This window comes from Natrix helvetica (genome assembly GCF_964273705.1).
Source record: "Natrix helvetica genome assembly, chromosome: 6".
In the NCBI taxonomy this organism is placed as follows: Eukaryota; Metazoa; Chordata; class Lepidosauria; order Squamata; family Natricidae; genus Natrix; species Natrix helvetica.
This window is the reverse complement of record NC_138553.1, coordinates 14,871,635-14,893,239: the sequence shown is the minus strand read 5'-3', so window position 1 is coordinate 14,893,239 and position 21,605 is coordinate 14,871,635. Positions and strand designations below refer to the sequence as shown.

Genomic DNA, 21,605 nt, shown 5'->3' with positions numbered 1-21,605 from the left:
CAAATATTTTGAAAATAAAGTTTTTCCAGTTAAAAAGGCTTAAAAGAATATATATATAAGAAAATATATATATAGCTATTTGTGAAGCTGGACAACCAATACCTCCCAGAGGTGGGTTGCCTCTGGTTCGGGCTGGATTGGTTGAACCGATAGTAGTGGTGGTGGCAGGAGGCTCCGCCCACCCGCCCAGACGCATGCACAGAAGCGTTGCATGCACGAGTGTGGACGGGAGCATGCCCAAACCAGTAGTAAACAATTTGACAACCCACCACTGCCTACACAGCTCTTTTGGATCATGCAGTGCTGAAAACATTGTTTATTTTAACAAAACCCAAAGTATTTTGGATAGCAAAGCTACCATTTTTTTTGTCACAGTAGGAATAATGACATGTATTGATGATGGGTTATATTAATTCTACATTAACATTGACTTTGCCGTCTTATGAATACTTCTGAGCTACTTTTGCTATAAATCTAAGTCTTCCTCATTTTGACCAGACAAATGAAGCCAAACTAACTCTACCATCTTCAGGATGTATAATTGATAATGTACTCTACGTGGTTAAAAGTTCCTTGCATTTCCACACATGCGCAATTCAACCTTAAAGACAAAAAGGCAACCATCTTAAGGGACTTGGGATCAGTTTGAATAAAAAGAAAGGAAGAAGGGTCTGTACAATATCATTCTAGTAAAGGTCCTTCATAGTTAAGATAATATAAATGTGTTTTCTTCTTCTGTTCAATTGTGTCCAATTCTTGGAAACAGCTGAATAACTTCTTGCCATTTTCTTAGCAAGATTTTTCAGAAGTAATTTGCCATTGTCTGCTTCCTAGGGTTACAATAATACAATAGCAGAGTTGGAAGGGACCTTGGAGGTCTTCTAGTCCAACCCCCTGCCTAGGCAGGAAACCCTACACCGTTTCAGACAAATGGCTATCCAACATCTTCTTAAAGACTTCCAGTGTTGGGGCATTCACAACTTCTGGAGGCAAGCTGTTCCACTGATTAATTGTTCTAACTGTCAGGATGTTTTTCCTCAGTTCTAAGTTGCTCCTCTCCTTGATTAGTTTCCACCCATTGCTTCTTGTTCTACCCTCAGGTGCCTTGGAGAATAGTTTGACTCCCTCTTCTTTGTGGCAACCCCTGAGATGTTGGAACACTGCTATCATGTCTCCTCTAGTCCTTCTTTTCATTAAACTAGACATACCCAGTTCCTGCAACCGTTCTTCATATGTTTGGGTTGAAAGAAAGTGACTGGCCCAAGGTGACTTTGTGCCTAAGTTGAGACTGGAAGTCTACCAATTTCAAACTTGATGCCTTAACCACTACACCAAATTGTGTCTTTACAAATTAGTTAAACCCAGAACAAATCAATTCAACCTTAGCAGAAAATCCTATTGTTATTAGATAAGGGAACCTATTATGAAATTTCTTGGAGCGAACAGTATTTTTCTGGATTATCTGTATAGAATGGAGCTGGTAGGTTTGAGTGTCTGCTAGTTCAAATATGGCTCTGGAATGGTCCAAATGTAATTACTATAATTTGAGCCATGTATGGTTTATTTGCTAAAGAAACAAACGCACAAATAAAGCAAGAACCGAAAGAATGAAAAGTTCACCCTTCGCTTTCCCAACCTAGAATGAATTTGCTGGGTAACATCCATCTTCTCTAAATTAATATATATGCGCTGTCACTTGTCCAGTGCAAATAACTCATGGGAGAGATCACAGAATCAAGGCTGGAGTACTCAACCAATTCATCTTAAAAGTGTTTTCTCTCCTGCCCCTGTCCCCCCAAAAAAACCCTGGCTTATTCCTTCTGCATGAACCTCATTTGCTCAGGTTTTAACTGCACCCAATTGCCAAGTACAACTCAGTAAATGAACAAATGAATGGAGCGATTTACATTCTTCCTTCCATTAAGGAGCTCCCGGTGATATTCATAATGCTTCCTTCAAGCGTCCATTGTTTTGCTCTAGCAAAGTGTATGGACTGGAAGCAAAATGACAGTGGAAATCTAATGTTACCCCATGAAATCCAGCAATTTCATGAGAATCCTTTCTCATAAAACTCAAGGCTTTTGAACTTTGGCTGCTGAAAGGTTTCAATGTTTATCATCAACACTGACCAATTTGTCCACCAACACAAGGAATACAGAGTAGAAATCCCACCCTGTTCTAAAGTCCTGCCTAATTCCTTGCTAGCCTCCATGTACAGATGCTGAGATGTATGTAGTGGCCTGCACAGCTTTCCTTAAATTTCAGAATACTCTGCCAATTATAGAATGGGAAAAAAACATATATAGATGGACATGCCTTGTCTTCCTCATCTGCCTTTGTCTGCAGGAGGAAGGGGAATTTTTCTGACAGTAAGAACAATTAATCAATGGAACAGCTTGCCTCCCAGAGTTGTGTGCTCCATCATGGGAGGTTTTCAAAAATAGAGAGGGCAACCATTTGACCAGGATGACATAAGGTCTCCTGCCTCGAACAGGTGTTTGCCCAGAAGATCTGTGAGGTCCCTTCCAGCCCTACGATTCTATATTCTATTTTTTCTTTTGTTCTGGGAGAACAAAATCAACTCATCTTATCAGAAAGAAAAGCATTTCTGAGCTTCTTTGCATCATTCTGTTCTCCCCTCCCCATCCTTTCAAATACATTCACAAATATACACATTCTTATGGATACTATTAACATTTATCACTGTCTTCTTACAGATATAAAAAAAAACTCAGTTGGTGTTTCTTGCCATCCCGTATTTCCATCTTATTTTGCAACAACCAGGGACGTGCGGTCAGGGGAGGCAGGGGAGGCAGAGCCTCACCGCTCTCATCATGAAAATAAAAAAAGGGAAAAGGCGCTGAAGAGCCTTCTGCACACGTGGTCTGGGAATGGGACCACGTGTGCAGGAGGTTCCTCTAGCCTCAGCCTCCCTCCTGCACACGTGGTCCCATTCCCCGCCTTTCTGAGTCAACATGAAGGGGACCGCAGAGCGCGAGCCGCAGTCCCCTTCATGTTGACTCAGGAAGGCGGGGAATGGGGCCATGTGTGCAGGAGGCTGAGGCAGCTTCAGCCTCCTGCACACGTGGTCCCATTCCCCTCCTTCCTGAGTCAACATGAAGGGGACCGCGGCTCGCGCTGATGACGTCACCAGCCTCACCAGCCATAAACCTCACCACACGTCAATGGCAACAACGTTACTCCTTCCGTCTTCTCAACCTCCCTTCTCTGCCCTCTTCTTTCCTCCTCTCCTTCCTCTTTTCTTTCCCCCCACTCCTCCTCTCTTCTCCTCCTTCTTACCCTCTCTCCTACCCTTACTTCCCCTCCCTTACTTCCTCTGCTTCACCCTTTCTCCCTTTCCCTCCTCATCCTCTCTCCTTTCCGTGGTTGCCCTTGCTTATTCCTTTTCTCTGATGGATTCTCATTCTGTTCTTTGCTCCAAGTCTTCCTGTGACTTCATGATGGTGGTTTATGAGATACTTACACTGAGAAGAGGACGGGTACCACTGTGATGGTGATGGGGCACTTTACACATGGCTTGGTAATCGAACATCTTCACTCTACAGAAACACAAACGTGAGCATGAGCTGTTGTGTAGAACAGCAGTTCTCAACTTTGGTGAGGTTAAGTTGAGTGGATTTCAACTCCCAGCATTCCCTAGCAAGGCTGATGGAGATCGCACTGGAGTAAAATTTCCACCTTATTCTAAAAGCCCTCAGTTTACCCACCTCAATGCTGCTTGATTTAGCAATGGCATTTCAAAGTGTTTTTCCCCCCGAAGTTCTGCTCTACAGGATCCTTTGTAGTGGAAATGGCAGAAATTAATCCAGGCATATACGCTACAATTGCATTATAGCCCAATAGGGGGAAACATATTCTTCTGCCTTGCATATGACTTTAGCCTAGATTTAAATTCAGTTAATGCACAGAGTTGGGCTGATAATGAATGTTCTGGCCCAAAGTCACCCAGCTGGCTTTCATGGCTAAAGTAGGGCTAGAACTCATGGTCTCCTGCTTTCTAGCCTGGTGCCCTAACCACTACACCAAACTGGCTCTTCCACTGTTGTTCATCCTGTCTTTCTTTCTTTTAGTCTTTAGTATTATTGGGAATTAGTTGATAACCTGGTGTTGGCTGGGTATTTATTTATAAGGGGAAAATGTCTGGACCAAACATAATTTCTAATGTTGGATTTTCCTCCTTGCCAGAGGGAGCCCCCTTGTGGAGTACTGTGAAGCCATTACCATGGCAACTCCATGTAACTGTAGCTGTACTGTAGCTGTACAGTAGAAGCCATTTTAAGGCACAACAGGCTGTATCTTAACAGAACATACAACCTGAGGGGTTTTAGGGCTGTTTTACCCCCAGAGTATTTGTTTCCAGAGGGTAAGTCATCTGTGTTCCAAGTTTGATTAAAATTGCTGGAGGCATTCCAGAGTTATGCTGGAACACACACACACACACACACACACACAAAGTCATTTATATATATATATATATATATATATAGAAGATAAGGGACTTTCAGAGCATAAGAAGAACAATTTAGGTCCCAAGTCAAAGTTCTTGCTGGAGATCCCCATCCCAGCATCAATTCTCATTTAGAAAACTAGTGGCTACACTGAGGGAACTATAGCTTGCGCATGCACACACACACACAATACTCTCAGGGGCCACTAGCAGCCATGGTGGCTCTGGGACATCTTCAAAGTGGTGGAAGAACTCTAGCAGGTGGCTAGAGCTTCTACATCTGAGATGCCAAATTCCAGACCACAACTACATGGCGGCACAGAGTTTCTGCTCGAAACTCTCTTCTGATGACAACTTCACCATATCCATCATGCCATTGGGTTCTTCTATGGCAGTGTTTCTCAACCTTAGTGACTTTAAGTCCTGTGGACTTCAACTCCCAGAATTCTGGACTTAAAGTCACCAAGGTTGAAAAACACTGTTCTGTGGACATGTCCTGATCCTCTACAAATAGAATTGAAAGATTCTGCGTCTAGCTAACTCTCTTGTGTCTATGGGTCTTTAGGCAACTCCATCCTTGTTTTGATTATACCTATTCATGCTGTGAAGCATTTTGCTTCAAACAGAGTCTTCTTTGAAAGGAGGTGAATATAAGGAAGAGATTATGACACTTACTTTCTGAGCATTCCCATGTTTGCGAGCTGAGTTGTAACAGAACCATCTACTTCTCCCAAGAATTTTCCAATCTGCAACCACAAGCAAAGTATGATATAAAAATAAGAGTTTCTGCAGTTTTTAAATCATAGGTTTCCTTTTGCAAGGCAGGTGAGTTTAATATTCACCAATAACACAAAAGCAATGCAACAGAGCTAAATAACAGTAATAATTCAACCTGCTAAAACTGATCGTTATCCTTGGTTCGAATAGGCTTTTTAAAAAGTGTTTTAGCATGTTGCAAACAAATCTGTTGATTTGTTTATAGTTCACTGTGTTTTGTGAACCTGAAAAAGAGTTAATTCAGTAACCAGGTTTATGGATATTGTGCGGATGTTGTCACAGGCTGCAAGGCCGAAGTACTTACTAATTATTACGTAGCAAATCCTTCAAGGGCATAATGTTCCACTATGTACTTAAGTTGTTTGGGGAAAAAGTGAAGACACATTAAATTGAGAAAAACTGAAGTCCATGCTCAGTTTAGCTTTGGACTCACTATCTATAGCCTTGCAATCAGGCTGAGTAAACGCATAGCAAATGCTCACTAAATTTGCTAAACCTGTTAGAGTTAACTTCCCCCACCCCTCATTTTTGTGGTTGACTTGGTTTCTTAAGCAAATCCAGTTTGCTGGTTAATGTACCCAGAAAACGAGTAAATCTGTAGAGTTTGCTGGTTGGAGGATGCTGTAAGAACACAGCACGAGGCTTCAGATCATTGGGGATGGAAGCAAGCTTTAGACAAACCATTATGTGTTGCAAGATAATAATAATGGCCTTCTTTCTAAGCATGAAGGAGAAAATAAATGCAAAGGGTTTGAACACTTGATGTATTATTCAAATAGTGCTGCCTCTGCTGAGATGGAAGGTATCAAGGCAACTAAGCTATTTGGTTCAAATCTCCTTGTAGTTTAAGGTCACTGGAAGTTTCTGATGGGATAGGAAGCACACATTCTCCCTTCTTAGCATTCCTGTGTTTTCCAGGTCTAATCCTGGAAAGGGACTGCAACTTTCTTCCTTTTCTTATCTTTTCTTTACCCAGATCCTAACGTTGCTGCAGCAATATTGTGCTTGAATCACGTTTCAATATTATTATAATGCATTAGTATGTGGAGAAGATCTCTGACATCTATCAAAACATTTTGTTTTACTCAAGATGCATTTAGTCTGACTTGCTTTTGTCAAAGCAGGAGTTGACAGGTTCCTTAAAAGTCTTCAGTACTTACTCATATTCATCTAAACATAGTTTAGAGAGCAGGTACTTTTGTTGATCAAAAGGTTGGCAGTTCAACCCTCAAGTTCTGTGTGACGGGGTGAGCTCCCATCCCTGCCCCAGCTCCTGCCAACCTAGCAGTTCGAAACCATGCAAATGCGAGTAGATAAATAGGTACCACTTCTGTGGGAAGGTAACTGCTTTCCATGTGCCTCGGCGTATAGTCATGCCAGCCACATGACCCTGGAAGTGTCTTCAGACAATGCTGGTTCAAGAAGGAGTTTCGCCCTTAACTTCATACCATTCTTCCTAACAATAGGATGTAGTTCTAACAGTAGTCTAATGGCAAGCTCTGTTTCACTGGGTCATTGAATGCCATGACAGGGCATTCATCCAAACATTGATAAGCTATGACAAAGTATATACAACGAGGACAAGAAAAAAAAAGTGATGTATTTATTTGATGCTTCCATTTCAAATGATTAACACAGCTGATATACTTACCTCACATGTAATGAATATTTCTCTTTTTCTGCATTATGAAGAACAGGTGGCATTCAGAATTGTATGCCAGAGTTTGCAGGAGTGTAAATGCGAGCAACCTTGGAAATACAGGTAGTGATTTCCTAGTCTGGTTTTTTTATTTAGTCTTTCTCCTGATAAATAAGATCAAGAGCTATTCATTCATTCATTCATTCATTCATTCACTCACTCATTCATTCATTCATTCATTCATTCATTCATCCCTTCTTACCTGTTGGGAAATTTTGGAAATAAGTATGAATCCATTGTTATCAATAAGGTAGCAACTCAGTTTCTGCAGGAAGAAAAAGACAGATTCTTCAGAAAAAGGTTAAAGTTTGGGGAGAAGTTTTAGGTCAGGAATAGACCCCAAGAGCAGCCTCTCCATGTTGAGGGGTGCATTCCCGTAAAAACAATCTGTTGGAGGCCTCCCTATGGGAAATGCCAGGCAGGGGTGAAACAAGCCATGGGGAGACCAGAATCAAAATAGGTGGGATTAAGCACTTTTTTTATGGTAGCCCTTTTAGCTTTCTCTCTCCTGAAGACTGCATAAAAGTGGACTAAGGGTTAACAATCTCATCTCTTTTAGACGAGATCTTTGAAATCATGTAAGGCTCAGTTTAGATCTCTGGCAAGAGCAGCCTTTCAGTTGGTCAGCAAACTATAGATCAGGGGAAAGGAAAGGGAAGGGAAGGGAAGGAGAAAAACAGAAGGAAAGGAAAGCAAATGGAAGGGAAAAGGGAAGGGAAGGGGAAGGAGAAAAACTGAAGGAAAGGGAAAGGAAAGGGAAAGGGAAAGGGAAAGGAAAGGGAAAGGAAAAGGAAAAGGAAAAGGAAAAGGAAAAGGAAAGGAAAAGGAAAGGAAAAGGAAAGGAAAAGGAAAGGAAAAGGAAAGGAAGGAGAAAAATAGAATGAAAGGGAAAGGAAAGGGAAAGGAAAGGGAAAGGAAAGGGAAAGGAAAGGGAAAGGAAAGGGAAAGGGAAAGGGAAAGGAAAAGGAAAGGGAAAGGGAAAGGAAAGGGAAGGGAAAGGAAAGGGAAAGGAAAGGGAAAGGAAAGAGAAAGGAAAGAGAAAGGAAGGAGAAAAATAGAAGGAAAGGAAAGCAAATGGAAGGGAAAGGGAAAGGGAAGGGGAAGGAGAAAGGGAAAGGAAAGGGGAAGGAGAAAGGGAAAGGGAAGGGGAAGGAGAAAGGGAGAGGGAAGGGGAAGGAGAAAGGGAAAGGAAAGGAAAGGAAAGGAAAAGGAGAAAAACTGAAGGAAAGGGAAAGGAAAGGAAAAGGAAAAGGAAAGTGAAGGGAAGGAAAGGGAAAGGAAAGGGAAGGAAAGGGAAGGAAAGGGAAGGAAAGGGAAGGAAAGGAGAAAACTAGAAGGAAATGAAAGAAAAAAGGGAAGGGAAAGGGAAGGGAAAGGGAAGGGAAGGGAAGGAAAGAGAAGGAGAAAAACAGAAGGAAAGGAAATGAAAGGAGAAGGAAGGAGAAAAGATAGGTTTTAGCCATTTGGGGTTTTACCCTAGCTATGCTGCTTTTCACCACTCACTCTTTGAGTCCATCCTAAGTTATACTAGATTCTAGAAGGAATGCAACATTTACTGAAAACAAACGTTTCTGCTGCCTTTACCTTTTTATGTCAATGGGGCAGACCTATGAGAAACTATTTGTTTTCACTTGTTTATCAGATTTCTACATACCATCATCTGGAATGACTCTAAGCAATCTACATTGAATTAATAGCGTATATACACCAATGAAAAATACCGATGAAAAATAATACTTTAATTCTGCATAACAAAAACCACGGCTGGCCTAACCTTGGTCTCCATAGGCCTTCCAAAATGCCCTGGCTTCTTGTGCTTTTGGAAACCTCTAACAATAAGAGAGAACTTTATTTGGGGACATAATAGAGAGCTGCCTCAGAGAATGCTCGCTTTCTTGATTTATCCTGTTTCAACTCACAATCATTTGGGATTTTCAGCCTGCTATCCACCACCACCACCACATCTGATCTGATTTTCAGGTAAAGCAGTCATGCAATGCTTTTGTTATCACCGTCTCATTTGTAAAAACATCATAAGAAAGACAAGCAGTAGGTGAAAAGTGATGCTGGCTTTCCTCTTATGCTGGATTCAGGCATTCTATACAACGTGAAAGTAAATTTGGCCCTGAACCACTGAATTACAGATATGAGCAAAACCAAAGTCTGAGCAACTTACGTCATCAAGGCAGTTCATTGGACACAAGCCTTCTACATTACTACACTGTAAAAGAAGAGAAAGAGTTTAAACAATTTCTCATTTTAAGATGCATTTTCCTGAGCGGAACTTTGTCTGGATTTATGGAATATTCCTGTCTAATTCTAGTACGACTCATATTATTCAGGTAGATTAAAAAGAATTTCCTGCCGTAGTGTTTCTTTGATTGGATCTAGCAATAACAATAAACATCAGCAATACTGACCATGAATCTGGTAAGTATTTAAATATTTGTTTATTTGGAGATACAAGTAATATGCAAAACATTTATGGAAAAGACTGGGTTACAATTGAAATGCTGATGCTTTTACTTATAACAAAACCCTTCCTTTATGAGATAATTCTGCAATAAAAATAGCTGGCAAATCTTTGAATAAATCTGGGCTTTTCATAATATTGTATTCGCCTGATAAGAAAGTAAGGTTTCTACCCGAAACTATAATCTGTGACTCAGATCATCCTAGACTGGCTAAAAGTAATGCTGAAAACAAGCAAAGGGATACAAGTACAAATGCTGCACAAATCCCTGCCGAAAAGCTCTGAAGACCTGGGATTACAGGTAGTCCTTGATTTACAACTGGTCCTTGATTTACAACTATTTGTTTAGCCACTATTCAAAGTTACAATGGCAATGAAAAAATAGCAATAGCACTTAGACTTATATAAACTCCACAGTGCTATTACGGCCTTTTCTAAGGGGTTTATAGAGTCAGCCTTTTGCCCCCAACAATCTGGGTCCTCATTTTACCCACCTCGGAAGGATGGAAGGCTGAGTCAATCTTGAGCCGGTGAGAATCGAACTGCCGAACAGCAATACTGCAATACTGCACTCTAACCACTGCGCCACCCCGGCTCATCAAAAAGTGCCTTACGACTGGTTTTTGCACTGATTATCGTCACAACATTCCCATGGTCATGTGATAGCATTGGCTTCTTGGCAGCTAGCACGTTTATTTACAACGGCTGCAGTGTCTCAGAGTCATGTGATCATCATTTGCAGCCTCCCCAGCTGGCTTCCAGCAAGCAAAGTCAATGGGGGAAGTTGGATTCGCTTGTTTAATGACTGCATGGTTCACTTAAGCCAGGGGTGTCCAAACTTGGGAACTTTAAGACTTGTGGACTTCAACTCCCAGAATTCTCCAGCCAGCAGAGCTCCAGTGATCCCCTTAGCAACCATGGCAAAAGAGGTCATAAAATTGAGGGTGACTTACTGAACTACCAACTTGCTTTGCGAAGGAAATTTTGATCCCAATTGTGGTTGTAAGTTAAGGGCTACCTATTGTGTACTTACAAGGGGTTACTGACCTGGAGACTTTTATCATTTTTGGTCTTATCTCTCTTTTCCTTCTTTCTTTCTCTCCTCAATTAACTTTTCCTTTTTTCTACATCTCCACCCAGTTTTATTCCCCCATCTTCTCTCTCTTTCCATTGCAGCTACAGATTCATCTCACCCTACTTTTATCCTATTTCTGTGTCTGTGTTTAGCTGTTCAAACAGGCTGCCCTGGATATTAGTGCTCAAGCTGACATAGCAACACTTGCTAATATCAAGTCCTTAAGGTGATTGGCCAAGAATAAAAAGACTTTCCACCTAGAAAAATACCCAACAGTGGGAATAACGCAAAGCCAGAGAGTAGCCTTAGTCAGAGAAACATTTGAGCTAGAATCTATGATAAAATGAGGATTTCACCGAGCACCATATTTAGAAAAGAAAAGAAATATTTATAAGGTGTTCCACATATAGAAGACACTGCATATATTCTCTGATTGCCAGCTACTGTATATGCCTTAGCCAGGATACAGCATTCAGAGTCACTAACTGACAGGGCAGCTTATAAAAATCCGATCAATAGACTGTCTTTCTTCATTTAAAGTACACATACATGGACAACAAGACAGGCTGCCAAGTTTATAGTTAAAGCCATTCAACCAAAAACTTCCTACCAAGATCAGTTTGGGGTCAATAGCTAAGGAGATGAACTTGGAGTATTTTACTGAACACAAATATGTTGCATTGATTTTACTCTGTTTCACTATACTGATGTTATGATCTGAGATGATTGCTTGACTAATTAGTAGAAGATAATTACTTGCATATTGTTGCATGATCACATCCAGGGAGTCTCTATGAGCAGATTTTAATGTCTAGGAGACATTACTTACTTGGTGTTTTACAATAATTAATAGCAACAACATGATCACAGAATTTCAGAATTAGAAGGGACTATAGGTAAAGGTTCCCCTAGCACATATGTGCTAGTTGTTCCTGACTCTAGGGGGCAGTGCTCATTTCTGTTTTAAAGCCGAAGAGCCAGTGCTATCCAAAGACTTCTCCGTGGTCATGTGGCCGGTATGACTAAATGCCGAAGGTGCACAGAATGCTGTTACCTTCCCAACAAAGATGGTGCCTATTTTTCTACTTGCATTTTTAAATGCTTTCAAACTGCTAGGTTTGGCAGAAGCTGGGACAAGTAACGGGAGCTCACTCCATTATGCAGCACTAGGGATTTGAACTGCCGAACTGCTGACCTTTCTGATCGACAAGCTCAGTGTCTTAGCCACTGAGCCACCTTGCAGTGGGCAGGAAAGACAATGAAACCATCCAGGAGAGGTGGCTATCAAGATTCTTCTTAAAAACTGCCAGAGATGGGAAGCCCACAACTTCCACAGATTAATGACAACGAGGGTGTTGATAATAGTGGCAGTAATGGCGACGATAATTCACAGAAGGCAAGTAATATCAAAGTGGATGAAAAATATATGTTTAAAAAGCTAATACAAGTATTTGGCAATCTTTGTAAAACCAGGGACATGATAAGACAGGGGTGTCCAAACTTGGGAACTTTAAGACGTGTGGACTTCAACTTCCAGAATTCCCCAGCCAGCCTGGCTGGGGAATTCTGGGAGTTGAAGTCCACACGTCTTAAAGTTCCCAAGTTTGGACACCCCTGCTATAAGATGCTTCTGGGAGGTTTTGGGGAGAAGTAAAAATCCCATTTTTATCTTTGTATATTAGGGTGGCTTTTAAAAAGAGAGGCTTCCTCCATCCAATTCAATGTCATCTCTGGGAGAGATCATGTAAAAGGAATTTGTTTGATACAAACATTTACTTGTTTGTGTGGGTAAGCCCAGCCGTAAAGTTGGCTATAAAATCTTCTAATTGCTTCTATATTATGAAATGCATCAAGAAGCTATGAGGACCAGAATTGAGATGTAGATGTAAATCAGCTTTTAGAGTGAACATCCCATCCCTCTGATTAACAATCAGGAATGCAAATATTTCCCAAAGACAAAAGCTGATTGGGACAATCATATTGTCCTAGCCTGTTTACCATTTCAATATTTGTCTGCAAAATAATTAAAATGTTTGGCTGGCTGCAGAAAATGCAGTAAATATTCCTTGTTGGATAAACATTGTGCCATGTGTACAAATTAGTCTGTCTTTCATATAAAGTTTAAGGTAAAGGTAAAGATTCCCCTTGTACAAATGTGCTAGTCGATCCCAACTCTAGGAGGCGGTACTCATCTCTGTTTCAAAGCCGAAGAGCCAGTGCTGTCTGAAGACGTCTCCATGGACATGTGGCCGGCATGATTAAATGCTGAAGGCGCACGGAACACTGTTGCCTTCCCACCAAAGGTGGTTCCTATTTTTCTTCTTGAATTCAAACTGCTAGGTTGGCAGAAGCTGGGACATGTAACGGGAGCTCACTCTGTTACGCGGCGCTAGGGATTCAAACCGCCGAACAGCCGACCTTTCTGATCAACAAGCTCAGCGTCTTAGCCGCTGAGCCACCGCATCCCTTATAAGTTGTTTTCCTTAATATATTTAGGATGAGTTGTGTCTACTACATCAAAGCATGCCTAGGACATTAAAATCTGGAAAGCAAGCACTTGGCTTTCAGAAGCTGCATATTGGTGATGCTCAAGTACAATACAATACAATACAATACAATAGTAGAGTTGGAAGGGACCTTGGAGGCCTTCTAGTCCAACCCCCTGCCTAGGCAGGAAACCCTATACCGTTTCAGGCAAATGGCTATCCAACATCTTCTTAAAGACTTCCAGTGTTGGGGCATTCACAACTTCTGGAGGCAACTTCTGTTCCACTGATTAATTGTTCTAACTGTCAGGAAATTTCTCCTCAGTTCTAAGTTGCTTCTTTCCTTGATTAGTTTCCACCCATTGCTTCTTGTTCTACCCTCAGTACTCTGTGTTACTATGGGTTTTAAGATTTTAAATATGTTTAGCTTCTGGGGGAGGATCTATCGCAGACTAGACATCCCTGATGTAGAGGAGATGGCATTGCGGCGGAGACCGGTAGCCAGATGGCATATTCAGGCAGGTGCTGTCTTTCCAGACAAGGAGAGAAAATATTTAATTCAAAAAGAGGTTTTTGTGGTCAGCTCAGGAGTAGAGTGGCTGGGAGTCGAGCAATTTGAATCAGGTTCCTAGCAAGGATGAAGGCCCGATGGACACAAGGTTCTCAAAAGCCGCACTTTCTTATCCACTTTCAGGTGTAATCGATTGACAGCTAAAGAGAGATTTTTCTGAGTGGCAGGATAAAGGTAATCCACTTAGTGAGTCAATATTCTTTGTGGATTAAAAAGAGGGAGGGGGGGGGAAAAGGATTTTAAAGATTTAAAAACTTTTAACAAAAAGCTTAACAAGAAATAGATGTAAGAAAATTTACAACTTATAAAGGAGACAGGTGTGTGTGTGTGTGTGTGTGAAACTGCTTTTAAATTAATTGGAATTAAAATAGACAAGCAAACCAGACCTTCTTGGGAATGTTTTTAATTGCTATAAAGAGTGCAGACAATTGGTGATTTTTTAAAAAAGAAAGATAAAAATAATACGAGCTAAACTGTGATGCTGACACTACAAAGTGCCGTTTGGATAGAAGTATTAAGATGAGGTGGACGCATAAGAACCTGGGATTGTTCTAGTGGGTTGCCAGTGCTACCCCCCTCGCTGCCCTCCCTGCTACCCCACCACTGCTGCCAGGACAGAAACATCCAAAGGGATGGATGTGGCCCACAAGTCATAAAAGGCCCCAGTCTATATTAAGGGCACAAGAAAATAATAGAGAAAAAAGTGGAGGGGGGGGGGGAAAGCTTTCCTTTTACTCTTTCACTTTGGTAACCATCAAAAAAGTGGAAAAAAATAGCAGAGGAAAGAACAGCTTGCTAGAACAACCTGCAAATGAGGAATTACACCAGATTTACTTCAGAAAATGTTTGCGAAATTGGGCAATACGTTACCTAAACTATAATAAACTGACTAAACCACTGCATACTAAATTGACAGCTTTTTAAAAAAAAAATGTGATTCAAAGACTTGTAAAGATGAAAAGATGTTGAGAAGAACAAAAGCTAGGTAAAACAAGTATCTAGAGATGCAAAGTGAATTAACAATAAAGTGGAAATTTTGGAGAGTTATGGACAGAGTCCTGGAAAGAGTATTAGATAATACGGGAGTACTGGAATTGAGAAAGAAGGAATTTTGCTTGAGATTTAGAGCAATTCCAGAGGATTCTGCTGAAGGTATTAGAGAAAAGGTTACTTTTTAACTATGACTTCAGCAAATGTTTTGGATTATGATGAGGAGGATATATTCCAGGAGAAATTAATAAGATATATATAATAAATAAAAAACTTGTGAGAATAAGAAATATTTCAAGTGATGTTTTGGTGCACTTTGTCAAGAAGAAGACAAAACATCACATTTTGCAGCAGTATTTTAATATAAATTGAAGATTGCCAATGCAGATGAAATTGTTCTAAAAAACTCCTATTAGAATCTTGCATGAGAGAAAAGAGTATTCCTATTTGACTGATAGATTAAAACAGGAAAAGATGTAATTTTGATGGGATAATTTGGAAGTGTGGTTTTTAATTCTAAACAACAGAGTTTGATTGAATTATGTTGAGAAGGTGGGGGAATTTCTCAAAAAAAAACTAAAGGGGAATTGGAGTATCAGATGAGACTGTATAGCAGGGGTGTCCAAACTTGGGAACTTTAAGACTTGTGGACTTCAACTCCCAGAATTCCCCAGCCAGCTGCCTGGGGAATTCTGGGAGTTGAAGTCCACAAGTCTTAAAGTTCCCAAGTTTGGACACCCCTGCTGTATAGGAACTTCAGCAGGTGCAATAGTAACCTGAATGGAATGATATGAACCAGGCACTACAGAAAGGTACTTATAACTTCTATAAAGATCAGGAACCACTTTGCATCTTTTTTCTTTTTTCTTTTCTTGCACATTTAGTTTTCTCTTTGATTTCTTTCTTTTTTCTTTTCTTAACTTTATTGTCAGGTTTCTGAAAGATGCCCTAATTAATTCATGAACCTCGAGCCAAGTTTCAAAAGAAATCCAATCAGTTATTAGGAACACCATTTCAGCAATACCCCATTGCAGTCAGATCTGACCTCATTTAAATTAAGGGCTGAACTTTGCCCCTGTTTCATCTCTCCCCTCAGTCTGTGCCATGAATCACATTCTCCAACGAGGTGCCTGCCTCACTAGCTTGTTGTAGTATCTAAGATCTGACTCTAGACGAAGGTATGCGTGGACTTGAAGATTTATATCAGCCTTCCCAAGTAGATCAGACAGAAAACATGACTAGAAGAGATTATCCTATTTTATTGTAAAGGCTACATTAACAGAATCTTGCAAGTCTGAAAATATAAGCCTCCTGCTGTCTCTTTTTATAGCCTGATAAGTTAGGAAGCATCTTATCTGAGTTTCTTTCTCTGCCCATTAAGCAGCTGTGGGTTCCCCCTCCTCTTTTGTCTGATCATTCCCTAGGCAGCATCTCTCTCCCTATCCCAGTAATTCAAACATGCCATTACAGCTTCATATTTAAATTGTGCAATGCATAAATATCCCACATTTGCAAAGATAGTTATACAAAGCTGAGTTCAGTTGCCGAGTTTTAGATTTGTTAAGCAGCTTTTTGTAATCTTCGCAGTCAGATTCCTATTGGGGTTGATACTTTAAGACTTTTTTTTTCTTCATTGAATTTGTAGAGTGTTTGGCTAGATTATTTCATATATATTTGAGATTTAATCAGTTTGAAATCTGTTTCTATTGTGCCAGTTCCCAGTCTTTAGCAACTTAATCTGATTTGTCTGTAATATTTGGGTATACAAAGAAGAACATTCAAACTCCACATCTTGCACACAAAGGACAAAACAATAATCAAAGCTTAGTGATGCACATAATCCATAGGTACTCTGGAATATTTTGGTCTTTAAATCTTTTTACTTACATCTGTGTCATTGGGCTGCAAGATAGTAAACAGAAGCAACGTGAAACGGAAAGAGAAAAAAAGACCATTAGTCACTCCTTACCTATCCACTGTTGAGTAACACAGAGCCAAAGAAAGCATCCTATACAAATTTTTGTGGATTCTGAGAACAGAAATATGAGCAAAAGTTGAAATTTACCTTTATTTTCTCTTAAAATATACCACTTCCCAAGGGGTCAGTATCAGGTTCCAAAATTGCAGTTGTCCCATTCTCTGTCTTGAGGAATGGCCTTCTACATTGTACATTTTTAATGTGAGAAAATCCCTATTAAATGCACATGGCTTATCATATTAATTAATAATGGATTAGGTTAATCCATTAATTAATTTGGTTTTAATTACATTCAAATGAAATCAAATCAGATAGAGAGAGAGAGAGAGAGAGAGAGGGAGAGGGAGAGGGGGAGAGAGAGAGAGATTTGCTCTGGGCTGACACATCCTTTGGAATCATCTGCGACAATGCGTTAAAAAAAACGAGGGCCAGATCTTCAATCACACTACCATCCTGCCTTTTTTAGCCTTTTCCCACAGATGCTGTTGATTGTGGTTATCAAAAGAACAGTGAAATCAGTACATCCTTCACTAATGAAAATCTCTGCCATCAAAGGTAAACAAGATGTTGGGGCCCTAAGAAGCCTGGGCAGCGAGGCTAGGAATGGCTGGGAGTGGAGGGGCAAGTAGAGGCTGGCGAGGTGCCCCTCAATGTGAGTGACATCGAGTTGGCCACGTCCACCCAGTCACATGACCACCTAACCACGCCCACCCAGCCGGTCAATAGGACTTAAAATTATGAATTTAGTGGTCCCTGAGGTCTGAAGGTTGGTGACCCCTGACCTAGAGTAATCCCCCACATTGGGTGGTACTATACCTTTGATAGATAAATGAATAAATAAATCACCGCTGAATGCACAGAGCACCAGATTCTCTCCAAGGCATTATTTGCATCAATTTGTAAGGCAAGGAAGAATGACAATCCTAATTAAGAAATATGTGCAAGGGGCACATGCAACATTCTGGATGAAATCAAAGTGGCTTTTGGATAACTGAACTGGTAGAGATGATTCCCCATTTCAGTGTTTCAGCTGCAGTGGATTTAATGCCAAGCTGGGCTTTGGATTGTTAATGTTCTCAGAACAGATTGGCAGCAGATGCAGCATTAAAGTTGTCAAGGGATTACCAAAATGTGCAATTTGAAAACTAATCTCTTGCTCAAATCTGTTTAATACAGATTTCCCAAGGACTCATGTGCGAATTTGGTATGGGAAATGCCACTTGGCCCAGCCCTATCAGTAGGGTCCGTTCATCTAGAAATGCGGTAGTGATCCTTTATTTTACTCTTTATCTCGACTAAAACCAGGGGTGGGATGCTACTGGTTCGGCTGTGTTCGGGAGAACCTGTAGCTAACATTATGGCCGGTTTGGAGAACCTCCAAATCCCACCCCTGGCTGGCCTCCCCCTCCCCCCTGCCCACCCTGCCGCTCCCAGGAGTCTCCCCGCGGCCCATTTTGGATGCGAGGTAAGTGCAGGGCCCCTGTGGAGGAAAATGGGCCTCCTATGTTAGATACTCCCCCCTCTACTTGTTGCAAGGACAATAGTAGTTTCCAGCCAGGTCCTCTCTTTTCAGGCGGGAACAGAGAGAAACCTGATTGGCTGAAGCGCTGGCCAGCTCCCCTTTAAAAAGGGAGCTGCCAGACCTCTCACTCAGTGGATGCCTGTACTTGACCGAATAAAGAGCTGCTGTTATCTTAGCCTTTTGTGCCTTTCATTACCCAATCTAACATCCTAGAAGTTCCAGAAGGCTGGAAACGGGGCCGTTTTTTCTGGGGGAGGCAGTTTTCGCCCTCCCTGAAGCTCGAGGAAAGCCTCTGGAGCCTGGGGAAGGCAAAAATGCCCCCCCGTCCGCTGTTGTGCAGGAAGCTGACAAGCTCACACCCACCCTGGCCACGGCCACCCAGCAACCGGGCAGAGGACCCATTGCTGAAATTTTTGAAGCCCACCCCTGATAAACACATTGGTATGCTTACCTGCTGTGTAGCCTCCCATAATTTCTGCCGGAGCCATTCCAATTTAAGTTGCACCCCCACCGCTATGGGGAAAACAGAAAAAAAAAAAAAAAAAGAGGGAAGGGTTAGAAAAAAAAAAGATGGATTATTGGAGCGAAACTGACATTTTCCTCAGAGATCCTGGAGGAAGTCACACCTCTTATAAGTGCAAGTAACAGGTAAATGCGGAATCAGATCAGAAAGTGAGAGTCAGGGGGTTTAACGAGGGGAATGGAACCGGATCTATCAGCTGCTGTACTGAAATTCTGACACCTAACTCCCACTAAACACAATCAAGATAAAACAGCCTGCCAAAATACCTTCCCCCTTTAATTGATGCATAGACAATTATATAATATATCTCTTGCAGTTAAAATTCATTAAAGGGACACGGTCAGCATCTTACCCTAAAGATGGAAGAAAGCTGTTAACTTAGCTTAAAATCGTACATTTTTTTGTCCCACTGTTTCATTAAATCTGCAAGATTGTTTTTTAATTAACTAATTAACTAGTCCATTTAGTTGATTGATTCAATCATACTCTTGTTTTGGGTAATAAACTATTGCTCATGTGCATCAAAAGGGTAGCTCAGTGGCTAAGAAGATGAGCTTGTTGATCGAAAAGTCAGCAGTTCGGCAGTTTGAATCCCTAGTGCTGTATAATGGAGTGAGCTCCCGTTACTTGTCCTAGCTTCTGCCAACCTAGCCGTTCAAAAGCATTTAAAAATGCAAGTAGAAAAATAGGGACCACCTTTGGTGGGAAGGTAACAGTGTTCCGTGCACCTTTGGCGTTGAGTCATGCTGGCCACATGATCATGGAGATGTCTTTGGCAGCACTGGCTCTTCGGCTTAGAAACAGAGATGAGCACCGCCTCCTAGAGTCGGGAACAACTAGCACATATGTGCAAGGGGAACCTTTACCTATATGCAGCGTACTCTAGCTGGCTTTGCTGTTAAAAATCTCTAGAATGGCTTTTATTCCATCAATAAAAACAAGGTAGTCTGTCTTTGCCTTAGGTTGCATGATAAGGCTTGACTGGGGTGCAAAATACTTACATGATTAAAGCTACGCCCATTTGTATGACATTGTGCATAACACATGGATGGGGTTCTGACTGCATGGTTAGTCTGGTCCTATTTTAGATGTGCAGCAAAACATCTCAAGCCAACAAAAATATAAGTTCAGTTGCCATGACTCAACTTAGAGACAGTTCTAAGTGCAAATCTTTATTGACTAAAAGGAATGGAGTTAAGCAGTAATTTTGGCAATCATTGGCAGGAATGGACACAATTTAAGGAGAGGGAAAGTCAAGTATTTCTGTCAGCAGGACAAATGGAATTGCCTTATTACATACTTCGGCCAGGTTGAACTTAGGTTTTAAGGGAAGACTTTTACAATTCATTCATTTTAAAAGCATGCTATTCTCAAAGTGACAATGATGGAAAAAAGGTACTGGACTGGCTTTATTGCATTAATTTACATAGATTAGTATAAATATATTGTTGTGCCTTCATCTTTGTAATGTTTTCCAGAGGAGGGATTAATGTGAAATGTCTTAAATAAATAAATGCTTGAAATGTCTTAAATAAGTAAAATGAAATCTCCCTGTTTTTCATTCTTTGCATTCTATGAAAAGCATACGTAAATCCAACAAAGAAGGGCATTAGAAAGTTGCCATGATGTTCTGGAAACCAGAAAGTTGCCACAATGTCATCAGACAAGTCCCATCCTTGTGATGTCACATGCACAAATATCTAAAAGGCTGGCATTATATCATGTGTTTTGTCACTTGCCTATCCCAAAGATACTTACCGTCAGAACAGTTATTGCAAAAATTAGGATTGTGATGTACGTAGTTAAAGTCTCTCTCTCTCTCTCTCTCTCTCTCTCTCTCTCTCTGTATATATACATATATATATATATATATATATATATATATGTATGTATGTATGTATGTATGTATGTATGTATGTATGTATATGTCTCTCCCTCTGTGTGTGTGTGTATGTATGTATGTATGTGTGTATATATATATATATATATATATATATATATATATATATATATATATATATATATATATATATATATATATGTCTCTCCCTCTCCCTTTCCCTCTCTCTCTTTGTGTGTGTGTGTGTGTATGTTCCAGCATAACTCTGGAACGCCTTGAGCAATTTCAACCAAACCCCTCGGTGTGTCTGTTCTGTTAAGATATAACCTGTTGTGCTTTAAAATGGCTTCTACTGTACAGCACAGTAGAGTTGCCATGGCAACAATACTCCACAGTACTCCACAAGAGGGCTCCCTCTGGTAAGGGGGAAAATCCAACATTAGAAATTATGTTTGGTCTGGACCAGAGGTGGGTTGCTCCCAGTTCAGCCCAGTTCAGGCGAACCCGTAGTGGCAGCGACGGGAGGCTCCGCCCACCTACCTGGACGCATGCAGAGAAGCGTTGTGCGCACGAAAGAATGGAAATCCATCACTGGTCTGGACATTTCCCCCCCCTATAAATAAATACCTGAGCAATGCCAGGTTATCAGCTAGTGAAAAATAAATAGAACGATATAGGGGAAGAAAAGACAGAGGGACGTGAGAACCTATTATAGAGCTAATGTGGGGCCTGCCATATTCTCACATTACAGTTCTTACTCGGATATCAGGCCCACATCTGCCATTGTTGGATTAAAAACTTTGTGAGCATGCATCTTTGGGATGAGGATAGACCTGTGTAATTTCCTGTCTGAGCCTTGAATTAATATAAAATGAAAAGAACCCACCCTTCTGTTCAAGCTGCATTTCTGCATCACTGAAAGAAACACATTGTCAGCGATAACTATGCACTTGGGTCCTAAAAGCTATTTAAACAGCTTTTAAATAATAAAAAAAGAGTAATGTGGTTTGAAAATTTATACTGCATGCCCACACTCATGCAGACATGCACACACGTGAGCGCAATTGCTTTAAAGAGTTAGGCACAAGCGTGGCATTTGCACCCAATGCACTCTGAAGCATTTTTCTGAGGCAATGCATAGTAATGAACAGGGCACTTAAGCCAAAGATTAAAAAAAGACCCATTGGTTTACAAGGCAAACGA

General features: G+C 40.9%; 1 protein-coding gene across 1 annotated transcript in view; it reads right to left on the bottom strand.

Annotated features, from left to right (window-relative positions):
• Positions 1-21,605, bottom strand: part of CACNA2D4 (calcium voltage-gated channel auxiliary subunit alpha2delta 4) — a gene marked incomplete at both ends in the record, with an annotated part of 173,230 nt that overhangs the window by 18,433 nt on the left and 133,192 nt on the right. The window contains 6 exons of the mRNA XM_081958700.1: positions 3,485-3,560; positions 5,144-5,214; positions 7,147-7,209; positions 9,121-9,165; positions 16,427-16,441; positions 18,491-18,552. Of these exons, the coding sequence (XP_081814826.1) occupies positions 3,485-3,560; positions 5,144-5,214; positions 7,147-7,209; positions 9,121-9,165; positions 16,427-16,441; positions 18,491-18,552 (332 nt within the window). The remainder of the gene's footprint in view (positions 1-3,484; positions 3,561-5,143; positions 5,215-7,146; positions 7,210-9,120; positions 9,166-16,426; positions 16,442-18,490; positions 18,553-21,605) is intronic.